Source organism: Microcaecilia unicolor, chromosome 2 (genome assembly GCF_901765095.1).
Source record: "Microcaecilia unicolor chromosome 2, aMicUni1.1, whole genome shotgun sequence".
Classification (NCBI taxonomy): Eukaryota; Metazoa; Chordata; class Amphibia; order Gymnophiona; family Siphonopidae; genus Microcaecilia; species Microcaecilia unicolor.
Genome location: NC_044032.1, coordinates 154,645,031 through 154,668,170, shown reverse-complemented (window position 1 = coordinate 154,668,170; position 23,140 = coordinate 154,645,031). Strand labels below are relative to the sequence as shown.

Here is a 23,140-nt window from a genome sequence, read left to right as displayed (position 1 = left end):
CCGCACAGAACACAACAGCCAGACTGATATTCGGAAAACCAAAATTTGAAAGTGCCAAACCCCTTCGCAAAAAACTGCATTGGCTTCCCACCAAGGAACGTATTGCCTTCAAGGTTTGCACTCTTGTCCACAGGATTATTTATGGTGAAGTTCCTGGATACATGTTGGTCCTCATAAAACTACCACCCAGAAACAGTACCAGACTATCCCGAACTTATTTAAATCTGCATTATCCAGAGTGCAATGGACTTAGATAGAAATCAACCTATGCATCCAGCTTTTCTTACATAAGTACACAACTGTGGAACGCTTTGCCCAAAACCGTGAGATCTATCCATAACCATCTTAACTTCAGGAAACTACTGAAAACCAACTTGTTTAAGAAGGCCTACCCCCCTAACCCAAATTAACTTTCTACTTCCTGCAACACAGCAAAATATGGACTGTACTAGACTTCTATCACCACCCCCTCTTTATTTCTTTGATGTTTTATACTGATGTTTCTTACATGCTTACTACTGTACTATGCATTTCTGTTATTGAACAGGAGCCTACCTTAACGATATTGTGTAAGCCACATTGAGCCTGCAACTAAGTGGGAAAATGTGGGCTATAAATGTGTTAAATAAAATACCTTCAAAAAAATGTAGCGAATTGGTGAGGCAAGACTTCCCTTAGCTGAATTCTTGTTGATTGGCACATTAAACCATGGTTGTGTATGTATTTGGTAATTATATTCGTTATAATATTTATAATTTTGCTCAGTATGTCCTTACTGCTCTGTAATTTATCACAGCACTTCAGAATCATCCAGAAATCCCACTTGTCAAATCTTCACATAAATAAAAAGTGACTTATCTCAATGTTCACTTACCCAACAAGGGCCCTTTGTTTTGTCTCTGTTAAAGCAGTGGTTATTTGAAAGAGAACTTCAGAATTGTGATACATGGGGAATACTTGGAATACTGTGGGACCATTTAATGATTCAGTTATTTATTTATTGTACATGTATACCCCACATTTTCCCCACAGTTTTGCAGGCTCAAAGTGGCTTACAAAGCACTGATAGTGCATAGAATAGAAGGAACAGAGAAAGAAGAAAATAGGGAAAGGATAAGAGAGTCTAAATTTTAGCTCAATAAGAGGTCCTTTTTACTAAGCAGTAGTAAGCAAATTAAAAACCACTACCACGGCACAGAGGTCATTTGTGCGCACTTCCCATATAATAAAATATAAAATATTTTTTGCTGTTGGGGGCACGTTTGGAGGCGGAGAGTAGGCGAGCCCAGAACTAATCGGTTAGTGCAGCTACATCATGTGCGCTAACCGATTAGTACGTCTGTGTGAACCCTTAATGCCTAAAAAATAGGTCTAGTTAAGGGCTCGTGCTAATAGGACAATTAACGCATGGCCATTATTGCAAAAGGGGAAAATACAGCCATTTTACAGTCGCAGTAAAAGTGGCCTCTTTGTGTGGGAAACCCAAGTGCAAGTTATAGCACAGGCCACTTTTTAGCTTAGCTTAGTAACAGCCCCCCCCCCCCCCCCCCCTCCTAAACACTTATTTATCCAGGTACATGCCTTTGAAAAATGTCTTCTCAAAAGCAGTGACTGCAGTGCTAGGTGGTTTCCCAATAACTTAAAGGAAAAAAAAAAAGGCTAGTTTGTTCCAGTTACAAAAGGGAATCTAGCGCAGCACCCTAAAAGCTGTGGTAACTGATGAATGAACATCACAGTCTGGTTGGTTGATGAGAATTGATTTCATGATAATTTATCTATGACATAATGTCCAGTAAAAACACTGTGACATAAAATATAGCAAAACAAAAACAACAACAAAACTTAAAAAAAAAATGCTGAAAAACTTTTCCATCCTGTACCTTAGAACCAATCGTTACACCACACTGCAGTGATCACGTGGGTTGCTATACTTGTTCTAATAGCCAAACAGCAATGTCCATGGAGTGTCTTCACCCCTCTCATCACAATTATCTTCCCAGTGTTGGTTCTTCAAAAGTCACAGGCTGATCTGCCAGTTGGGTTACATTTGTTATATCGGCAAACAGTTAATGTCCAGGAGACAACTTTGAGAGACTCCTACCAGCCAAATCACACAGCAAGGGTTTGACACAGAACTTATTTTTTCTAATCTGAAATATGTATAGTTAAATATATGGATACTAAAAGACAAGGGGTCGCTATTCAGAAGGATTTAGCTGGGTATGAGTCTTCCGACCTGGTTAAATCTCGCTGTTTGACTCCTGTGTTGACATTCAGTGACACTTAGGGGTCCCTTTTACAAAGCCATGGTAGAGGTACTGTGACACTGTCACACGCCAAACTGGGTCTAACGCAGGAACCCGGGGGTAGTTCCCACCCCCCAGTGCACACCATTTCCAGCGCAACAAAAATATCTTTTATTTTTGTACTGCCAAGGCTTACCTGGAGGCAGTCAGCAGCACAGTGCGCTGCCCAGTTACCGCCGTTAGTGCTGTGATACGATTTTTTGAAGTGAGTGAAGTTTTTTATGCATGCTGTTTTCACGTTATAGTTAATTGGTGTTTTAGAGGAACGTTGAAACCTATAACTAGATTGCTGTAGTCTCTTGGTTGGACTGGTACTCTTGTAGAGGATGTTCAACACTGAGTCCCAGTTCCATTAAAAAAATTATATATGGTTTTGGTTATGTAGGTGTTCTTTGCAGTATTAAGGTAATCTAAGCAGGAATGACAGTTTGGCCTTTGAAGTACGAGTTGGTTTCCTGCAGTTTGGGATTTTTTATATTGGTAATTGAAATCACCCATTATTATACTTTTACCAAATTTGCTAGTTTTATCTTTTCTTCTTCTTTTTTTTTTTCATTTCACACACACACAATTTTTGGCCATTGGGATTCATGTTGCTATCTATTTCATTAGATTCAGTTCCCTTTTAAACATAATAGTGCCCCTCTGCCCCTATATCCACCCTATCATTACAATATAATTTGTATCCTAGTAGCAGTGTCCCATTAGTAGTGGTTCTTCATCTAGGTCTCTGAGATGCCCCTTCAGACAGTCCGCCCAAATGTTTGTTTTTTTCGACCCCAAAAGAAGGGGAGTGGCTGTCGGGAAACATACCATTTCAAATTGGCTAGCAGATTGCATCTTCTTCACTTATGCCCAAGCTGGGCTGACTCTTGAGGGTCATGTCACGGCTCATAGTGTTCGAGCCATGGCAGCGTCAGTGGACCACTTGAAGTCAGCCACTATTGAAGAGATTTGCAAGACTGCGACATGGTCATCAGTCCACACATTGACATCTCACTACTGCCTCCAGCAGGATAACCGATGCAACAGTCGGTTTGGGCAGTCGGTGCTGCAGAATCTGTTTGGGGTTTAGAATCCAACTCCACCCCCCCCAGGCCCATTTTATTCTGTTCCAGGCTGCACTCTGTTAGTTGTTTTTTCATAGGTCAATTTTTTGTTATGTCCTCGCTGTTGCGAGGCCCAATTGACCCTGTTTGTTTTGAGTGAGCCTGAGGGCTAGGGATACCCATATGTGAGAACAAGCAGCCTGCTTGTCCTCGGAGAAAGCAAAGTTACTTACCTGTAGCAGGTATTCTCCGAGGACAGCAGGCTGATTGTTCTCACCAACCCGCCCGCCTCCCCTTTGGAGTTATTTTCTTTGGTTTTGCTTCATAAGTTGACTGAAGCGGGACTCTCGCACGACAGGCGGGAAGATGGCTGCGCATGCGCGGTGTGCGCACGCGCACGCTCGAAGGCTTTAGCAACCTTTGTTGCTAGGAAGATTTTCCGGATCTGGGGCTGCTGTGGACACCACCCATATGTGAGAACAATCAGCCTGCTGTCCTCGGAGAATACCTGCTACAGGTAAGTAACTTCGCTTCCCGCGCTCACGTGATGGGCGGGAAGGCACCCGCACACGCATGGTGGGTGCACTGCCTCAAAGATTTAAAGTGATGGTGCACTTGGCAGTGTCCGCACCAAGCTCTGTGGTTATGTCATCCATATGTGAAAATATATGCCTGCTGTCCTCGGAGAACATCTTCTACAGGTAAGTAACTTAAATTTTTACTCCTTTTGGTATATTGCTAGATACTTATGACCTGGATTAGGCAGTTGGAATCAAGATACTTGGCTGGATGTACCTTTTGTCTGTCTCGGTATGGCAAGGCTTATATTCTTATGTTCATATGTTGTTAGTACCCGCAGACAGCTGGTTCCTCCTCAGCACTGTCTAAAGTGATGTCTAGGTGATGTATGAAGTCTAGTACGTTTGCACCAGGTAGGGAATTGATCAGGCGATCCTCACATTCATCAACCATCCAGCTGTTTATATACCTAATGATGAATCTCCAATGAAATGGATGTCCTAACCCTTCCTTCCTAGGCAGAAATCCTTGGAGAGACAGCCTTAATTGCAAGTGAATGTTGCATCCCCTGGAGAATGTCTTGTCTATAGGATTGCTTCCTGCTTCACCAGGGTGATGCTTTCCTTTTGGGTGACCTCCTTCCTCCAAGACAGCACAGAGGCAGCCAGACTGGAGGTGTATCGTTTCTGTATGTCTTCTTATATACATTTCTATTTGCCTCAACTCCTCCAGGAGCTCAAGCGATCAGACTTACTCTTTGGGAACTAGGAGCTCTTTGCACTTAGCACACATACATAACCTCTGGCCAACTGAGAGGTAATCATACATGTGATACTCTGTCATGTGATACTCTCTGTCAGATCGGATAGCATCCCTCTTGCTGCTGGACCGCTCTCTGCATCTTAGTATTGGTGAGTTGTTTAATAATTTAAAACTTCTTGAGGTGGTAGTGATACTAGATTAATATAAAGGGCCTTATTATATGGAATATTTTATGCTTTATACCAGAATCATTAGGGCTGGAGATCAAAGGCCTCTAGTAAGTATAATCCATCAGGTAAGTAAAACAATAAATATATCTACACAAATAGGGAAAAAGGGGCAACATCTGCAGAGCAGTGTATAGTAATGCTTGTAGTGTAGGGAATAAGGTTCTGGATCTAGAAGCTGATTGAATATAGTGACAGCCATGGAGAACCATGACTGGGATATAGTTACACTGGGCTATAATCTGTTCAGGAAAGGTAGGGTAGGAAGAAGGGGATGGGGGATGGCAATATATGTTAAAGGTAATATTAATGCAACAGAATTGCAAGGCTTATGTGGGTTAGTCTGGAAAGAGGGAATGGAAAATGTATTTACATTGGTGTGATCTATGTGGCAGCAGAAAATAGAGGCTTTAACATCAAGTATTGCGACTGTGAATTGAAAACCTGTAGTGGATGGGTCTGTAGGACAAGATATACAAAAGGTAGCGATGGGTCTTTGGTTGCGTTTTCTAAGCTTCTGTTAATAACTAATAAACTTGATCCTATTCTTGATCCGATTCCATTGACATGGATTAAAATGAATAAACATGGGCTTATCCCATTGTTGCTTTTTCTGATAAATTGAAATTTGAGTCTGGGGTGGAGAGACTTGGGATGTGAGAAATGCTTTTGCACAGTGAGAGTGATTTAGGGCTCTTTTATCAAGTCGCATTAGCGGCTCCCGGTGTGGCAATGCCGACAAAGCCCATTCACGGCTTGATAAGAGGCCTTTAATTTGCTTGAAAGTAGTTAGAAATGTAGTACCTGCTTCTTTCCTTGTTCTATTTTAGATGTTTCTCAGTTTTTTAATTTTAATTTTTTTTTATTTTTAGAACCAAAACAAAAAATGGGAAAAAGTCTGCTGGACAGAGAAAGAGGCAAGTAGATTCATCAGATGATGATTATGATAAAAGAGGATCTCGTCGCCAGGCAACTGTAAACATTAGCTATAAAGAGGATGAAGAAATGAAGACAGACTCAGATGAAGTGCTAGAATTCCATGGGGAAGATGTTCCTCAACCTGAGGAAGATGAATTTGAAACTATTGAAAGAGTCATGGATTCACGTTTTGGACGGAAAGGAGGTATCTTTGAACACACTTTTTTTTTTTTTTTTTTTTAGAGTTTGAGAATGTGCTTATTTAAATTTTACCTCTTTATTTATTTGTTACATTTGTATCCCACAGTTTCCCACCTATTTGTAGGCTCAATGTGGCTTACATAGTACCGGAGAGGCCTTTGCAGGCTCCGGTGTGAACAAATACAGGGTGATGTTGTGGTAAGATCAAGTTCATGTGGCACAGCCACATTAGGGAATCGAAGAACGGAAGAGTTGTGTTATGTCCATTACGTGCTTTAGTTTGGTTGTGTTGCAGATTAGGCATTTAAGTTGGATCGGTAGGGTATGCCTTTTTAAACAGGTTGGTTTTTAGTGATTTCTGGAAGTTTAGGTGGTTGTACGTCGTTGAACTGCTGAAGTATTTTTTGCTAGTTACATAACTCTTCATTCCTTTATATCTGTTTGGTTTGTACATTTGCATTCTTTACTGCTACTACTTATTTCTATAGTGCTACTAGATGTAAGCAGCTCTGTACATTCTTTCTTGAATGCTGTACAAATGTAGTAAACTCTCTGACATTTACATAGCTTATAATTCTGAGAGCTGTGGTGAAAGCAGCACCAGTCCTCTGCCAGTCTTGACTTGCTAAATGTACACTTTCCAGCTGGGTGTCAGACTGTATATTTTTCTGCTGGTCAGTCAGGTATGCAGCCTCCAGGCTGGGCTGGTGCTCATGAACTCTGTGCCAAAGTGACTTTCAGAGCCAGTCTCAGGTCATTCTCCATGGAGGACATCTGCCATCTGCAAGGCAGCCACATGGTCCTCTATGCACACTTTTGCCAAGCAATATTGTTTAGATCAGTGCTTCCCAAACACTGGGTTGTGACCCAAAATGGGGCCTCCAAACCTGCATTTGGTGTCGTAGTTTGGGTGGGCTGTAAATAGAAATGTCATCGGCTGGCACCTCTGCAGCTCATGTGCTTTCCGTGGCTATGATAATGGGGTCGCAACCACAAAGTTTGATAAGCAGTGACTTAGATCATTCCTCAGTTCAGACTATTGCTTTTGGGTAAGTGGTCTTGCACAACCTCTGTACCCATTATCTCTCAACCTTACCATAGATTAACCACTACCCATCACATTCCCAGGCTTGCCAGTAAGATGGATATCAGTAGAATGAACCTTAGCTTTGTATTCATAAGGAGAGGTGTGTGTGCCTCACTCTGCTTGTCTGTAGAGAAATTTGAATTGCTTACATGTATTCTCTGTAATGGTGGTTCTCTGTAAAAGCAGGAGAATGCAGCCAAGAGAAAATAAACTTAAGGAGTACTATGAACAATTGTCTACACGTTCCAAGTTTACTAAGATACAAACTGAATAGGAGGAGAGACTCAGAATCCAGGAATACCTGCACAGACTGGCTCTTCCTGGGACTGCATGAGAGCTCCAGTGTGCTGGTTCAATTGATGTCACCAGAGAAGAGTGGCTGCATTTTCCTGCTGTGAAGAACTTCTGTTAAGAGGAAGACAACTCTTGTTTTCTGCCTTCCTCTCGGAGCTTAAAAACTTAACTCTCATTAATTATATTATGTGATTGAGGTTACTTTATATTGACCATCTGTGCAATACCATTGCAGAAATATATTCAAGGGTTTTTAAGCTAGTAAATGTGTCATCATTGCTGGTGTTGAATGATGTGTTACCCACATACAGTATGTGACAGATTTATTCTGCTGCCCATGGAGAACACAAGTTAGGGTTAAGCAACTTTGCTTTTTCTAGTATTGTGGATTCACTGACCTTATGGCAAAGATTTCTATTTTGCCATTGTTTTTGCCTAAAAATCCTTTAGTTTGACTATTTGGCACTTTGAAATTTTATTTTATTCTACAATGCTGTTGAGAGAGCCCATGGTTTTCTTTGATATGTTTATTGCCAGTAGACAACCCAGATTAAATTTTCTTCTTTAGACCAAGGGCTCTCAAACCAGTCCATAGGACACACCCAGCCATCACATAGGCATGAGATAAATTTGCATACCATGGAGGCAGTACATGTAGATCTCTTATATATATTCATTGTGGACATCTTGAAAACTGGGCCCGACCATAGCCCAACCACTTGTAGTCTGTGTCTTCATATGAAGAAACGGATTCAAGCGTCTCGAGAAGCCCAACGAGAAACTTTTGGGGGCTCAGTCCGGTCCTTCGACATCGGTACTGAGGTCGGCGGCGTCGACATCGACAGGAGCATTGACATTGGGAAGAAAGGTAATGGCTGCTGAGAGACCAACTTGTGCTGGGAGCAGTGAGGCATCGAGTGGGTCTCCACCTGCCTCGAGGCCTCCTGTTATGCAGGCCCTCCAGGACCGACCTTCGTCGGACTCGGCCCCGAGGAGACGTGAGGATTCCACGCCCTCCTCATCGGTACCGAGGAGTCTCGATGACTGGCGTCGAGCGAAGGCGAAGAAGCACCGTCGTCGTCCTCCTTTGACACACGGTACCGGGAGCTCCGGGGCGTCGAGAGAGTCAACACCCGAGAAGTGTCGGCACCAAGAGGATTGCTCCCCCTCTATACAGGAGGTGCTGATGTGTCGGTCTCCTAGCAGCCTGGTACCTGCTCCCGATCCTCCATGGATTTAGACACCGCCTGTCCCACCGATCCCGCAGCCTTCTTCGATGGCGGCTCTCGACGAGCGCATCCTGGCCTTGTTTCCATTCTTCAGGAGGGACTGCTACGACAACTTCGGTGTTGGGGGTGCTTCGCCTTCTGTACCTGCTGCGGCAGCGGTGTCTGGCCCTTCGCCTGTGGTGAGGTCCACGACCACGATGCCGCCTGCCACCCAGGTTGACTCCCCTTCGACGTCGGTAGATGGAGCTTCGCCGCAGTTGAACCGGGCATCAACCTCTCGACATCGCCATAGAGGACATTATTCCTTGGCGTCAAGGCAGGTCCAGTGTTGAAACACCGTAACTCAGGTTTTATCCGACACTGAGCAGGAGCATTCGTGGGAGTCAGATAAGGATCCTAGGTACTTCTCTTCTGATGAGTCCTTTGGGATTCCCTCTGATCCTTCCCCTCCACTAGAAATGAGACTATCTCCACCGGAGAGTCTGTCCTTTTCCTCTTTTGTCCGGGAAATGGTTATGGCTATTCCCTTCCCTGTGGAGTGCCCCCGTACCTATTCTAGGCGTAGGTACACTCCTGCTTCTTGGCAGCCAGCCCCAGCGCGCTCGTTCTCGTCAACAGCGTGCGACTAAGACCCATTCTGCTCCCCAGCAAAAGCAAGGGACGGGCTTTTGACTGGCTCCAGTTCAGCATAGCCTCAGTAAAAGTGTCTGAACCGGATGACTTGCCAGTAGGGGGGAGGTTGATGTTTTTTCACCAAAGGTGGCCTCTCATAACCTCCGACCGGTGGGTTCTTCAAATAGTCTGGTTAGGATACACCCTCCATCTGGAATCCAAACCTCCAAATTGCCCACCGGGAACTCATTCTTACAGCTCCAAGCACAAGCAGGTACTTGCAGAGGAACTCTCCGCCCTTCTAAAGGCCAGTGCGGTCGAGCCCGTTCCACCAGGGGAAGAAGGGCGGAGATTCTATTCCAGGCACTTCCTTGTGCAAAAGAAAACAGGAGGGATGCGTCCCATCCTAGACCTAAGGACCCTGAACAAATTTTTAGTTCAAGAAAAGTTCAGGATGGTTTCTCTGGGCACCCTTCTTCCCATGATTCAAGAGAACGATTGGCTATGCTCTCTGCACTTAAAAAAGGATGCTTACACACATATCCCGATACTTCCAGCTCACAGGAAGTATCTGCGATTTCGGCTGAGAACTCAGCACTTTCAGTACTGTGTACTGCCCTTTGGTCTGGCATCTGCGCCCAGAGTGTTCACAAAGTGCCTGGAGGTAGTTGCAGCGTCACTACGCAGACTGGGAGTGCATGTGTTCCCTTATCTCGATGATTGGGTGGTGAAGAGCACCTCGAAGGCAGGTTATCAGCAGTCCATGCGAATGACTATTCAAGTGCTAGAACTTCTGGGGTTCGTGATCAATTACTCCAAGTTCCATCACACCCCAGTTCAGAAATTGGAATTCATTGGAGTTCTGTTGAACACAGCTTGTGCTTATCTTCCCGAGGCAAGGGCAGACAACCTCCTGTCCCTAGTGTCCTTAGTACGAGCGTCTCAACAGATCATTTGCCTCAGAAGTCTCAACATCTGCCGAGCTGTGGCCTCCTCAGTTCATGTAACTCCCATGGCACGCCTGCACATGAGATCAGCTCAGTGGACCCTGGCCTCCCAGTGGTATCAAGCTGCGGGAGATCTAGAGGTTGTGATCCAATTGTCCACCAACTTCCGGAATTCTCTGCATTGGTGGACTATTCAGACCAATTTGACCTTGGGACGTCCATTCCAAATTCCTCAGCCACAAAAAGTGCTGACGACGGATGCATCCCTCCTGAGGTGGGGAGCTCATGTAAATGGGCTTCACACTCAAGGAGCTTGGTCCTTTCAAGAAAATGGTCTTCAGATCAATCTCCTGGAATTGCGAGCAATCTGGAACGCTGTAAAGGCTTTCAGAGACCAGCTGTCCAACCAAATCAATTTGATTCAGACAGACAATCAGGTTACCATGTATTACACCAACAAGCAGGGGGGCACCGGATCTCGCCCTCTGTGTCAGGAAGGTGTCCAGATGTGGCTTTGGGCACGCCGTCACGGCATGTTTCTGCAAGCCACTTATCTGGCAGGTGTAAACAGTCTGGCCGACAGACTGAGCAGGATAATGCAACCTCACGAGTGGGTCACTGAACATGGGAGTAATCCGCAAGATCTTCCGAGCGTGGGGCACCCGCTCGGTGGATCTTTTTGCCACTCAGATCAATCACAAGGTCCCTCCGTTCTGTTCCAGGCTTCAGGCCCACGACAGACTAACGTCAATTGCCTTTCTCCTCCATTGGGGAACAGGCCTTCTGTATGCGTATCCTCCCATACCTCTAGTAGGAAGACTTTGCTGAAACTCAAGCAAGACAGGCTTAACGGCTAGTTTATTGTAATAACATATTTATTGCAGCACTATTACAGTTTCACAAAATCTTTAAATAACTACGACTGCCTGGATAATGCTAAAATATCCATAGTGTGAAAAGTCCACTTGAATGATCTCTGTCCAATATCCTCTTAAAGAGCCACTTTGTGGCAGTTTCTTAGATCTTCCACCACTTTAGTAATCTCTCTCCAGTGTCCTCTTGAAGAACACCACTATGTGGCAGTTTCTTAGATCTTCCACTTAACTATCACACTGTATTGTCCAATTGACATCCGAAGAAATGTTTGTCACACCAAATCCTTGGTCTACTCAAACTTGAAAACTGAAGAATAAAGCGATGTATTAGCTCTTTCCAGTCTGGAATCTACTCTTCATAAATGCGTGACCTTGACTCTGGCCGAGATTTGCAATAAGCTTTCTTAGAAGACATGCTGCGATTTTATCTACAAACATATGTGAACCACATCATATTCTGTAATTACAAACCCTTCTCTTCAATTATGCATAAATAATAATAAACATGATTTTATATTATGATTTGGAAAGTTAAAAACCAATATAGGTACAGGTGGTATATTAGGTGGAAATCTCCAGTTAGATTTTTAGTTAAAATTTAATGCCAAGAAGGTCAGAATCCAAAAGAGAGATACCAGATAGGAGGGGAGAGATTGGTAAGCTCGGCTCAGGAGAGGGACCTTGGGTTGATAGTGTCTGAGGATCTGAAGGTGACAAAACCAGTACAACAAGGCGGTGGCATTGGCTAGAAGGATGCTAGGCTGCAGAAAGGGGTCTGTCACGGTACTCCTATCATTCACCTGGGGTTAACTCTGCGGCCACCTGTAGGGTCTCCAGTACTGCTCAGGCCCGCCTGCATCTGGGCATGTTCTCTACACTAGCATCCTTCTCCCACCAATTGGGTCCCACTTACCTCTGGGTTAGTCTCCCACTCTCAAGTTATTCCCTGGTGATTTCTAGGACATTGGGGCTACACTCCCAGGGGTCCCACAGTTCCTAGAAAGCACTCGCAGACCCAATACACAAACCATCAGGATTCTTAGTCCAAGACATCGGATCTAATAAACTAATGGGTTTATTTAATCACAGAGATAGAGCAGTGAACAATATATAAAACATGTGAAAAAACAGCAAGTAATAGCAGGTAACTGAATAAGGATCAATATTATCTAAATATTTGGAATTTCAGAAAAAAATAACTGCTTACAGTTCTTGAACAGGGCCTCAGGGTAGAGACGTTTACCCTCTGCACTCCCTAGCTGAGACTAGGCAAAATCCAGTATCTCCTGGCTGGATTTCAACTACAGGGCCAGTCAGAGCCTAGGGCACCAACTTTGAAAGTATCTAGCCAATGGCACTGCAGGTTGCATTTCCATAGGGCTAAACTGAAAAGAAAACAACTTTCTCTGCAACAGCTTTAAAACAGAACAAACACCACCTGCTGGCCAAACAAGAGAAATACATTGCATGTAAATATTACAATTCACAAACTTGAAAACCCCCATTTTGCCACAGGGTTATAACCAGTAGAAGAAAGGTGATGTTGATGCCCCTTTAAGTAATTGGTGAGGCGCACTTGGAGTATTGTGTTCAGTTTTGGAGGCCATATCTTATTAAGGATGTAAAAAGACTTGAAGCGGTTCAAAGAAAGTGACAAAAATGGTATGGGATTTGCTTTGCAAGATGTACTAGGAGAGACTTACTGACCTGAACATGTATACCCTGGAGGACAGGAGAAACAGGAGTGGTAAGATACAGACGTTCAAATATTTGAAAGATATTAATCCACAAACAAACCTTTTCCAGAAACAGGAAGGCATTAGAACTGGAGGACATGAATTGAGGTTGAAAGGGGGCAGGCTCAGGAATAATGTCAGGAAGTATTTTTTCACAGAGAGGGTGGTAGATACCTGAAATGCCCTTCTGCAATTGCTGGTGGAATTCAAAAGTGCATGGGATAAACACAAAAGAGTCCTGTTTAGAAGGAATGGATCCAAAGAAGCTTAGCGGAGATTAGGAAGCAGCACTGGTAATTGGGAAGCAAAGCCAGTACTGGGCAGACTTCTAGGGGTCTGGGGTCTTTGCTCTGATCATGGCTGGACAGATTTCAGCTTCAGAAGTTTGAGAACAAGGCCAGTTCTGGGCAGACTTCTATGGTCTGTGCCCTGATCGTGGCTGAATAGATTTGGATGGGCTGGAGTGGAGCTTTTCAGGGGCTTCAACATCAAATTCAGAAATATTAGAACAAAGGCAGTGCTGGGTGGACGTCTGTGGTCTATGCCCTGAAAATAGCAAGGACAAATCATGACCAGGTATACATATGAAGTATCACATACTAGTTTACCTTGTTGGGCAGACTGGATGGACTGTGCAGGTCTTTAACTGCCGTCATCTACTCTTACTATGAAGAGAGGGCAGTGCTGAACAGTTTGGGGGGGGGGGGGGGGGGGGGAGAAAATGGATTTCAGCTATAACAAGTCGTTGATCCAATTACTTGGAACTTGTTCACAGTCTGACTCATAAAGGCATATAATTGAGAAATAGTATTTTTAAGGAAACCCTCAGTCCTAGAGACCACAGACCAAATATCAGCAGGAGACTGTGTTTTGATGAAGGAAAAGCAGTATCTTGAAAAAAAGCCACCTCCGTTATAAAGACAACAAGGTAAACTAGTAGTCCCTATCCCTGCTATCAGATGACTAATAATCGCTATGGAGTCTACTGGTGGGTGGGGGTTGGGTCCTATCAGTTGAACGTAAAGAAGCTCCGTCTAGAGGAGTAGGAGGGTTATTGGCTATTGCGGTACCAACCGCCACATGCCCATCCATAGGCCTCTGAATGGTAGATGTGGAAGATTTCAGTTTTATTTTCTTTTTGCCCATTTTCAAAATATCACACTACCAATATAACTTCTTCCTTTAATGCTGGATTCACAGTGAAACTCCTGTGCTCCGTTGCAGCTCCCAGTGGACTCTAAAGGGGAACAGCATGCCCCTTCTGCCATGCCTTCTGTGCTGCAGTACTGCGGGGGCTTTATACATGTTAGATGGCCTTAGATGTATGCCACTGGCTGCAGCAAACTTGAGTGAGATGTTCTGGGCACCTCCTTACTGAAGAATCCACTACAGGTCTCTGACTATTCTCAGCAGCTCCTTCACTTTCAATATTTTTTGTTGGTTTGAGACTATTGAAAGCTTTAATATCCACATTCAGATCTCTAGTTTATTGATGTTTGTTTAAATGTTTTTGTTCAAGAACAACATAAGAAAAGGTTTAATATACCCGAGAGATTTAGAGTAGAAAGATTTTACCTTTGTGTTTTGCAGTTGGTGAATCTTCTTATTCTAGTGCTTTGTTCTGTTAAATTACCTCACCATTACCCTACAGGATATAAACCCTGTTATTTCTTCTTGCTTAATTTAAATATGAACAGATTTGACTGTACTTTTAAAACCTACACTTTAATTTTTCAGCTGTTGGTGCAACAACCACCATCTATGCAGTTGAGGCCGATGGTGATCCTAATGGAGAATATGACAGATCAAAGGAGCCAGGGGAAACACAGTATCTGATTAAATGGAAAAACTGGTCCAGTATTCACAACACTTGGGAGACTGAAGAAACATTAAAGCAACAGAATGTTAAAGGAATGAAAAAACTGGAAAACTTCAAGAAAAAGGATCAAGAAACAAAACGATGGTAATTGATTATGTATAAAGTGTTATAATTGAACTGATATCAAGTCATCAATATTGTTTTCAAAAGTTGTTGAAGTTGAATGGTATAAACAACTTCAAATTATTTTTATATCCTGCTTAGAACTATTTGATAAGATAATATATAAACATGAGAGGTAAATAAACTGTCACTATTCGAAAACTAGCAGGCTCGCCAATCAGTTTTATTGAAACCTAGAAATATGAAGACAGATCAAATGGGCCTATTCAGTCTGTTCATTTATACCATGTGCTATCTGTTCCTTGATAGTAACCACAGAAAGGTGGTATATCAGATCACATTCCCTTTCTCTTACCCTTACCCTTAAATATCCTGTAATCCTGTCCCAGGCTTTCTTGAATTCAGACAGTTTTCATCTCAGTCACCTCCACGTTGTTCCATGAATTCGTTACCTTTTCTGTGAATAACTGTTCTTTCCAAAGTTGGCTATTTGCATTTCTATAATATTTTGTGATATTTTTACAGAAATTTTCAATTTCTGTCCTACCTGATGTAAACAATATTAATCTCAAGAGAACAACATAAATACATTTTCCAATACAAATTAAAAAAAAAAATACATTTCAAAATGTCGGCACATAATTCAAGAACTCCATACTCTTGATAAAATAAAAATGTGTCCCCCATTTCTGAAACGTTCTTTTAAGTTCACCTACAGCCTGAGAGGTAGCATGGAATCTTGCTACTATATGGGATTCTGTCAGGCACTTGTGACATGGATTGGCCACTGCTGAAAGCAGGATACCAAGCTAGATGGACCATTGGTGTGATCCAGTATGGTTATTATTAAGTTCTTATGAGAGCATTCCACAGGAAGGATCTGGCCAATGAAAGTCATTCTGTGCATTGACACTAACCTTGGCATCAAAACAGGAGGAATCTACTATAATAAAACGCACCTCCAACATTCTGAAGCTGACTCTGTGGCTTCAGGTTTGTAAGTCTGTTATGGTGTCACATCTCTCTATGCCCCGCCCTTGCGTCGAAACGTATGACGTTGACGGCGGGCCCCGCCCTTGCGTCGAAACGTATGACGTTGACGGCGGGCCTCGCCCCTGCGTCAAAACGTTATGACGTCGAGGGCGGGTAAGAAGAATGCAGGAGGATTGACTGATGCTCCGTTCTCAAGGCAAGCTGACTCCGTGGGCGGCCAGGGCTTTCAAGAATGCCGCCACTTCGAGTGGGAGGCTGGAGGGGGGGAGGTCAGGGGACAGAGGAGAATCGCGGGGTGGCTGCAGGGGGGACACAGGACACACGACAATTGCAGGGTGGCTGGAGGGGGGCCAGGGGAGAGGAGAATCGCTGCATGGCTCGAGGGGGGACGGGATACAAGAGAATCGCTGGGCGGCTGGAGGGGGGGCAGGGGAGACAGGAAAATAGCTGGTGACTGGAAGGGAGGCAGGGCACAGAGCACAATCGCTGGGTGGCTGAAGGGGGGGGCAGGGGACACAGCAGAATCGCTGGGTGGCTGGGGGGGCAGGGGAGAGAGCAGAATCACTGCTTGGCTTGAGGGGGGGCAGGGGATACAGGACAATTGCTGGGTGGCTGGAGGGCTGGCAGGGGAGAGGAGAATAGCTGGGTGGCTGGAGTGGGGGCAGTGCAGAGAACACAATCGCTGGGTGGCTGGAGGGGGGGCCAGGGGAGAGAGGAGAATTGCTGGGTGGCTGGAGGGGGCAGGGGACACAGGATAATCACACACACACACACACTCTGTCACACAGACACACTCGCACCCAGTCTCACTCTCTGTCACACACACACACACACTCACAGGGTTCTGCCAACCACGCAGAAGGGGGGGGGCAGGGGGGTCCTCACACAACAGGGGAGGTGAATGCAGAGAGGGGGAGGGGATCCTGAGACCAAAGGGGGGGGGAGGATGTGGTGCTAAGACCACAGAGGTAGGGGAGAGGTATCTCTGTCACACACACACTCTCTTACAGTCACTGTCTTTCTCTCTCTCACTCTCATACAGTCTGTCACACTATCCTGCTTATAATCGAACGAGAAAAACGCCCAAGTTCCGACCTAAATCGGGAGATGGACGTTTATCTCACAAAAAACAAATAACACGGTATAATCGAAAGCCGAACTTGGACGTTTTCAACTGCACTTCATCGCAGAAGCGTACAAAGTTGACGGGGGCATGTTGGAGGCGTGGTGAAGGTGGGACTGGGGCATGGTTATCACCCGAACAGAGATGGGCGCCTTTCGCTGTTAATGGGAAAAAAGTATGCGTTTGTAGCTAGATTTTAGGGCACTTTTCCTGGACCCTGTTTTTTCACGAATAAGGCCCCGAAAAGTGCCCTAAATGACCAGATTACCACCAGAGGGAATCGGGGATGACCTCCCCTGACTCCCCCAGTGGTCACTAACCCCCTCCCACCACAAAAAATGATGTTTCACAACTTTTTATTTTCACCCTCAAATGTCATACCCACCTCCCTGGCAGCAGTATGCAGGTTCCTGGAGCAGTTGTTAGGGGGTGCAGTGGACTTCAGGCAGGTGGACCCAGGCTCATCCCTCCCCTACCTGTTACAATTGTGCTGCTTAATGCTTAGTCGTCCAACCCCCCCAAACCCACTGTACCCACATGTAGGTGCCCCCCTTCACTCCTTAGGGCTATAGTAATGGTGTAGACTTGTGGGCAGTGGGTTTTGAGGGGGATTTGGGGGACTCAACACACAAGGGAAGGGTGCTATGCACCTGGGAGCTCTTTTACCTTTTTTTTTTGTATTTGTAAAAGTGCCCCCTAAGGTGCCCGGTTGGTGTCCTGGCATGTGAGGGGGACCAGTGCACTACGAATCCTGGCCCCTCCCACGAACAAATGCCTTGGATTTATTCGTTTTTGAGCTGGGCTCTTTCATTTTCCATTATCGCTGAAAAGCAAAAATGCCCAGCTCACAAATTGTCGAATAAAACATGGACGTGTGTTTTTTTTCGAAAATACGGTTCGGTCCGCCCCTTCACGGACCCGTTCTCGGAGATAAACGCCCATGGACATAGACATTTTCATTCGATTATGCCCCTCCATGTCTCACTGTATCACATTCACTCTCTATGTGTCACACAGTCACTCTCACACTCGGTCTCACAGACAGTCTGTGTATCACACACATAGTCTCTCACACTCTCTGTCACACACTCTCTCACACAGTGTATCTGTGGGAAACACACTCTCTCTCACAGTCACTGTGTCTCACATACGCACTCACACACACTCATTCTCACACACACACTCTCTCTCTCTCTCACACACACACTCTCGCACCCAGACTCACTCTCTTTCTGTAACACACACACACTCGCACATTGACTCTCTCTCTCACACAGTCACTCTCACATACACATTCCGAGGAAAACCTTGCTAGCGCCCGTTTCATTTCTGTCAGAAACGGGCCTTGTTTACTAGTATATAATAAATTTGTCAGAGTGGATCTGAGATTCCCCCAGGCTATTGCCTGGTCATCACCTTAGCCAAATAAGTTAGACAATCATTATGTAAAGTAGTATTATCATAAATCTTAAGTACAGTCCACAATCTATTAAGCAATAGGTAACCTATATAGGCTTCTCAAGATCAAATAAACGTGTCCCTAGGCCCATAATATGTCAGTAAGCTAGCTGCTTTGTTTTGTATCAGTTGCAATTGTCAGAGATGCCACAGGAAGACCATGTAATAATGTGGTGCAATAGGTTTTTTTTTTTTTTACTAAAAATAATATGCTGTAACACTGTACAAAAATCAGTTGAAGCATAAGGCTGAACCCTCATAGCTAAACGCAGTTAAAAACAACAAAACATCTCGTTGCCATCTCCGCAGTACAGAATTGAATTTGCAACTTAGACACCTGTCACAATAGGAATTTCAAAATCATCAGTCCTAACTGAACATAAGCCTAAGGGCAGAGCAGCACAACTGACCCAATCTTTGTCTTCTGGATATGCAAAACTAAACTTTGAATCATCCAGGTCTTAATAAAGATTCTCAGCCATACAGTAATGGAAAACTCTTCCATAGGAATAAAATCCTGGCAGCATAGATAGAACCATAAACATACATACACAGCAGAGACACTATGCAAGATGTACATTCAGTAAAATGGCAGCTTAAACTGATCCCTTGAGAACTGTTGACAAAATTAGCAACAAATCAGAAAAACTCACCCCCTGCACCTTGTGTATCTGCCCATGCAAAAAAGATATAACCTCGCTAACATTCTAGCATGAAACCCCAAAATCTTTAACCTATATAACAAAATGCCACTATTTGGCTCATCAAAAACAATCTATCAAGACATACCAACAACAGAGACTCATGTTTATCTAACCCGCTGTAGAAGGAATCAACCAAAGATACCAGCAAGGTTTCAGTATGAAGCTTCTGAGAAACCCAGATTGAAACTCATCTAGAATCTGATTATTCTCCATCTAGTCCAATAATTATACTAGGCTACATCTTCAATAATCTTCCCCAGTGTGGGGAGATAAGACACTGTGTGGTAACTTGTATTGACAGACATATCCACACCAATCTTAAGTAAAGGATATAAAACAGCCTTTAGATCCAAAGGCATCATCCCCATCTGTAGTTATGAATTTACAATTACAGCCCTGTCCCCACAAGGTTCTACCTCTGGCATAATAACATGGACAGGGATCTGAGCTATTACCTACTATACTAAAGCTCATGAATATCTTCCAGACTTCTTCTTCTGTATTAATACAGAATTTCTTCTAACCAGTCCCAGTTAAACTGAAGCATGACACCTGCCTAAATTAAAATTCTTAGAAAACACCTCTCTTCGAAGTCGAGTTAGGCTCGGGCATCCCTTAGGCAAGAGCTGTCCGACACCGAAAAGGAGCGCTTGTGGGAGTCTGAAGAGGATCCCAGGTACTTTTCCTCCGATGAGTCCTATGGGACTCCTTCAGAACCTTTCCCTCCACTTGAGAGAAGGCGATCACCACCTGAGAACCTCTTTCAACTCGTTTGTGCAGGAGATGGCCAGGGCTAAGGTGCTCGAGGTCCTGGACTAAACCTCTCCACCTAAGGAGGCAGTGACGGCCCCCCTGCATGAGGTACTCAGAGCAGTCTTTATGCAGAACTTGGCGTTCCCTCTGTCCCCAAGAAAATTGACACCCAGTATCGGATCCATGGAGAACCCGGGGTTGGCGAGGGTCTCAGTTGCCCCCTAACCATGGTGGTGGATGGCGCTCTCAAGAGCAAGAGTACTAGGGACTATGCGGTGGTGCTGGTGCCCCCAGGCAGAGAAGGCCGGACCTTGGACTCTTTTTTGGGAGAAAAAGTGTCTTATGCCGCGATGCTACATTATCCGTATACAGTCGTATCAGCTCTTCACGAGCGTCTGCTTGCGGAACTCGTGTGAGGGAGCTTGTCTGACTTGGTTATGGATGTGCTCCTCCGGATCATCAGGCCGAGCCTTTTCACCAGCTGGTCACGCAGCAGAAGTGTGTCGCATAGTCCAGAAAAACGGTGGGGACTGCTTCTTCTCTGGACTTGAAGGATGCATACACACACATCCTGATACTTCCAGCTCACAGGAAGTATCTTCAGTTTCGGTTGAAAACGCATCCGTTTCAGAACTGCGTTTGCCTTTTGGCCTTGGGTTAGCTCCCAGGGTGTTTAACAAATGTCTAGCGGTAGTTGCAGCATTGCTATGCAGACTGGGAGTGCATATGTTCCCTTTTCTCGACGATTGACTGGTGAAGAGCATCTCCGAGGACGATGCTCTGGAGTCCATGTGGAAGACTATTCAGGTGCTCGATCTACTAGGGTTCATAATAAATTACCCCAAGTCCCATCTCTCCCCTGTCCAGCAATTACATAGTAACATAGTAGATAACGGCAGAAAAAGACCTGCGTGGTCCATCCAGTCTGCCCAACAAGATAAACTCATATGTGCTACTTTTTGTGTATACCTTACCTTGATTTGTACCTGTCCTTTTCAGGGCACAGACCGTGTAAGTCTGGCCAGCACTATCCCCGCCTCCCAACCACCAGCCCCGCCTCCCACCACCGGCTCTGGCACTGACAGTATAAGTCTACCCAGCACTGTCCCCGCCTCCCGCCACCGGCTGTGCCACCCAATCTCGGCTAAGCTCCTTAGGATCTATTTCTTCTGAACAGGATTCCTTTATGTTTATCCCATGCGTGCTTGAATTCTGTTACTGTTTTCATTTCCACCACCTCCCGCGGGAGGGCATTCCAAGCATCCACTACTCTCTCCATGAAAAAATACTTCCTGACATTTTTCTTGAGTCTGCCCCCCTTCAATTTCATTTCATGTCCTCTTGTTCTACCTCCTTCGCATCTCCGGAAAAGATTCGTTTGCGGATTAATACTTTTTGAATATTTGAACGTCTGTATCATATCACCCCTGTTTTTCCTTTCTTCCAGAGTATACATATTCAGGTCATCAAGTCTCTCCTCATACGTCTTGTAACGCAAATCCCTTACCATTCTCGTAGCTTTTCTTTGCACCGCTTCAATTCTTTTTACATTCTTCGCAAGGTACGGCCTCCAAAACTGAACACAATACTCCAGGTGGGGCCTCACCAACGACTTATACAGGGGCATCAACACCCCCTTTCTTCTGCTTGTCACACCTCTCTCTATACAGCCCAACAACCTTCTAGCTACGGCCACCGCCTTGTCACACTGTTTCGTCGCATTCAGATCCTCAGATACTATCACCCCAAGATCCCTCTTCCTGTCTGTTCCTATCAGACTCTCCCTGCCTAAAACATACGTCTCCCAAGGATTTCTGTTCCCTAAGTGCATCACTTTGCATTTCTTTGCGTTGAATTTTAATTGCCAAACCTTAGACCATTCTTCTAGCTTCCTCAGATCCTTTTTCATGTTTTCCACTCCCTCCCGGGTGTCCACTCTATTACAGATCTTAGTATCATCCGCAAATAGGCAAACTTTACCTTCTAACCCTTCAGCAATGTCACTCACAAATATATTGAACAGAATCGGTCCCAGCATCGATCCTTGAGGCACACCACTACTCACCTTTCCCTCCGAGTGAATTCCATTCACCACCACCCTCTGGCGTCTGTCCGTCAACCAGTTCCTAATCCAGTTCACCACTTCGGGTCCTATCTTCAGCCCATCCAGTTTATTTAAGAGCCTCCTGTGGGGAACCGTGTCAAAAGCTTTGCTGAAATCTAAGTAGATTACGTCCATAGCTAGTCCCCGATTCAATTCTCCTGTCACCCAGTCAAAGAATTCAATGAGATTCGTTTGGCACAAATTCCCTTTGGTAAAACCATGTTGTCTCGGATCTTGCAACTTATTGGCTTCCAGGAAATTCACTATCCTTTCCTTCAGCATCGCTTCCATTACTTTTCCAATAACTGAAGTGAGGCTTACCGGCCTGTAGTTTCCAGCTTCTTTCCTATCACCACTTTTGTGAAGAGGGACCACCTCCGCCGTTCTCCAATCCCTCGGAACCTCTCCCATCTGCAAGGATATATTAAACAAATCTTTAAGAGGACTCGCCAGAACCTCTCTGAGCTCCCTCAATATCCTGGGGTGGATCCCATCCGGTCCCATGGCTTTGTCCACCTTTAGCTTTTCAAGTTGTTCATACACACTCTCTTCCGTGAACGGTGCTCTATCCACTTCAATCTCATTTGTACTTTTTGCACTCCATCGCGGTCCTTCTCCAGGATTTTCTTCTGTGAAAACAGAAGTATCTATTTAGCAAATTTGCTTTTTCTTCATCGTTATCCACATAGCAGTTCGCAGTATCTTTTAGTCTCACAATTCCCTTTTTAGTCATTCTTCTTTCACTAATATACCTGAAGAAATTTTTGTCACCCCTTCTTACATTTCTAGACATTTGTTCTTCTGCTTGTTCTTTCGCCAGATGTATTTCTCTCTTGGCTTCTTGGAATTCATAGGATCCCTGCTCGATACACGGACTGTTCGAACCTATCTCCCAGAGGCATCTCCCTCGCATCCAAAGTCTGGACATTACAGCAAGTCACAACTCGGCAGATATTGAGGTTGTTGGGCTACATGGCTTCCACAGTATATGTTACACCCATAGCCTGTCTGCACAGGAGATCTGCTTAATGGACCCTGGCTTCTCAGTGGTATCAAGCTACGGGGAGTCTAGAAGATGTCATTCGAGTGTCGCCCTTGTACAGTCTCTTCAGTGGTGGACAATTTGATCCAATCTGATTGGACTTCCATTCCAAATTCCTCAGCCTTAAAAAGTGCTGATGATGGATGCATCTCTCCTGGAGTGGGGGTGGGGGGGGGGGCTCATGTAGATGGGCTTCACACTCTGGGAGCTTGGTCCCCCCCCCCCAGGAAACAGATCTTTAGATCAACCTCCTGGAGCT

At 44.7% G+C, this 23,140-nt stretch overlaps 1 protein-coding gene across 1 annotated transcript in view; it reads left to right on the top strand.

Annotated features, from left to right (window-relative positions):
* CHD1 (chromodomain helicase DNA binding protein 1) overlaps nt 1-23,140 on the top strand; it is a 560,349-nt gene that overhangs the window by 105,471 nt on the left and 431,738 nt on the right. The window contains 2 exon segments of the mRNA XM_030193417.1: nt 5,736-5,986; nt 14,500-14,725. Coding sequence (XP_030049277.1) covers nt 5,736-5,986; nt 14,500-14,725 — 477 coding nt within the window.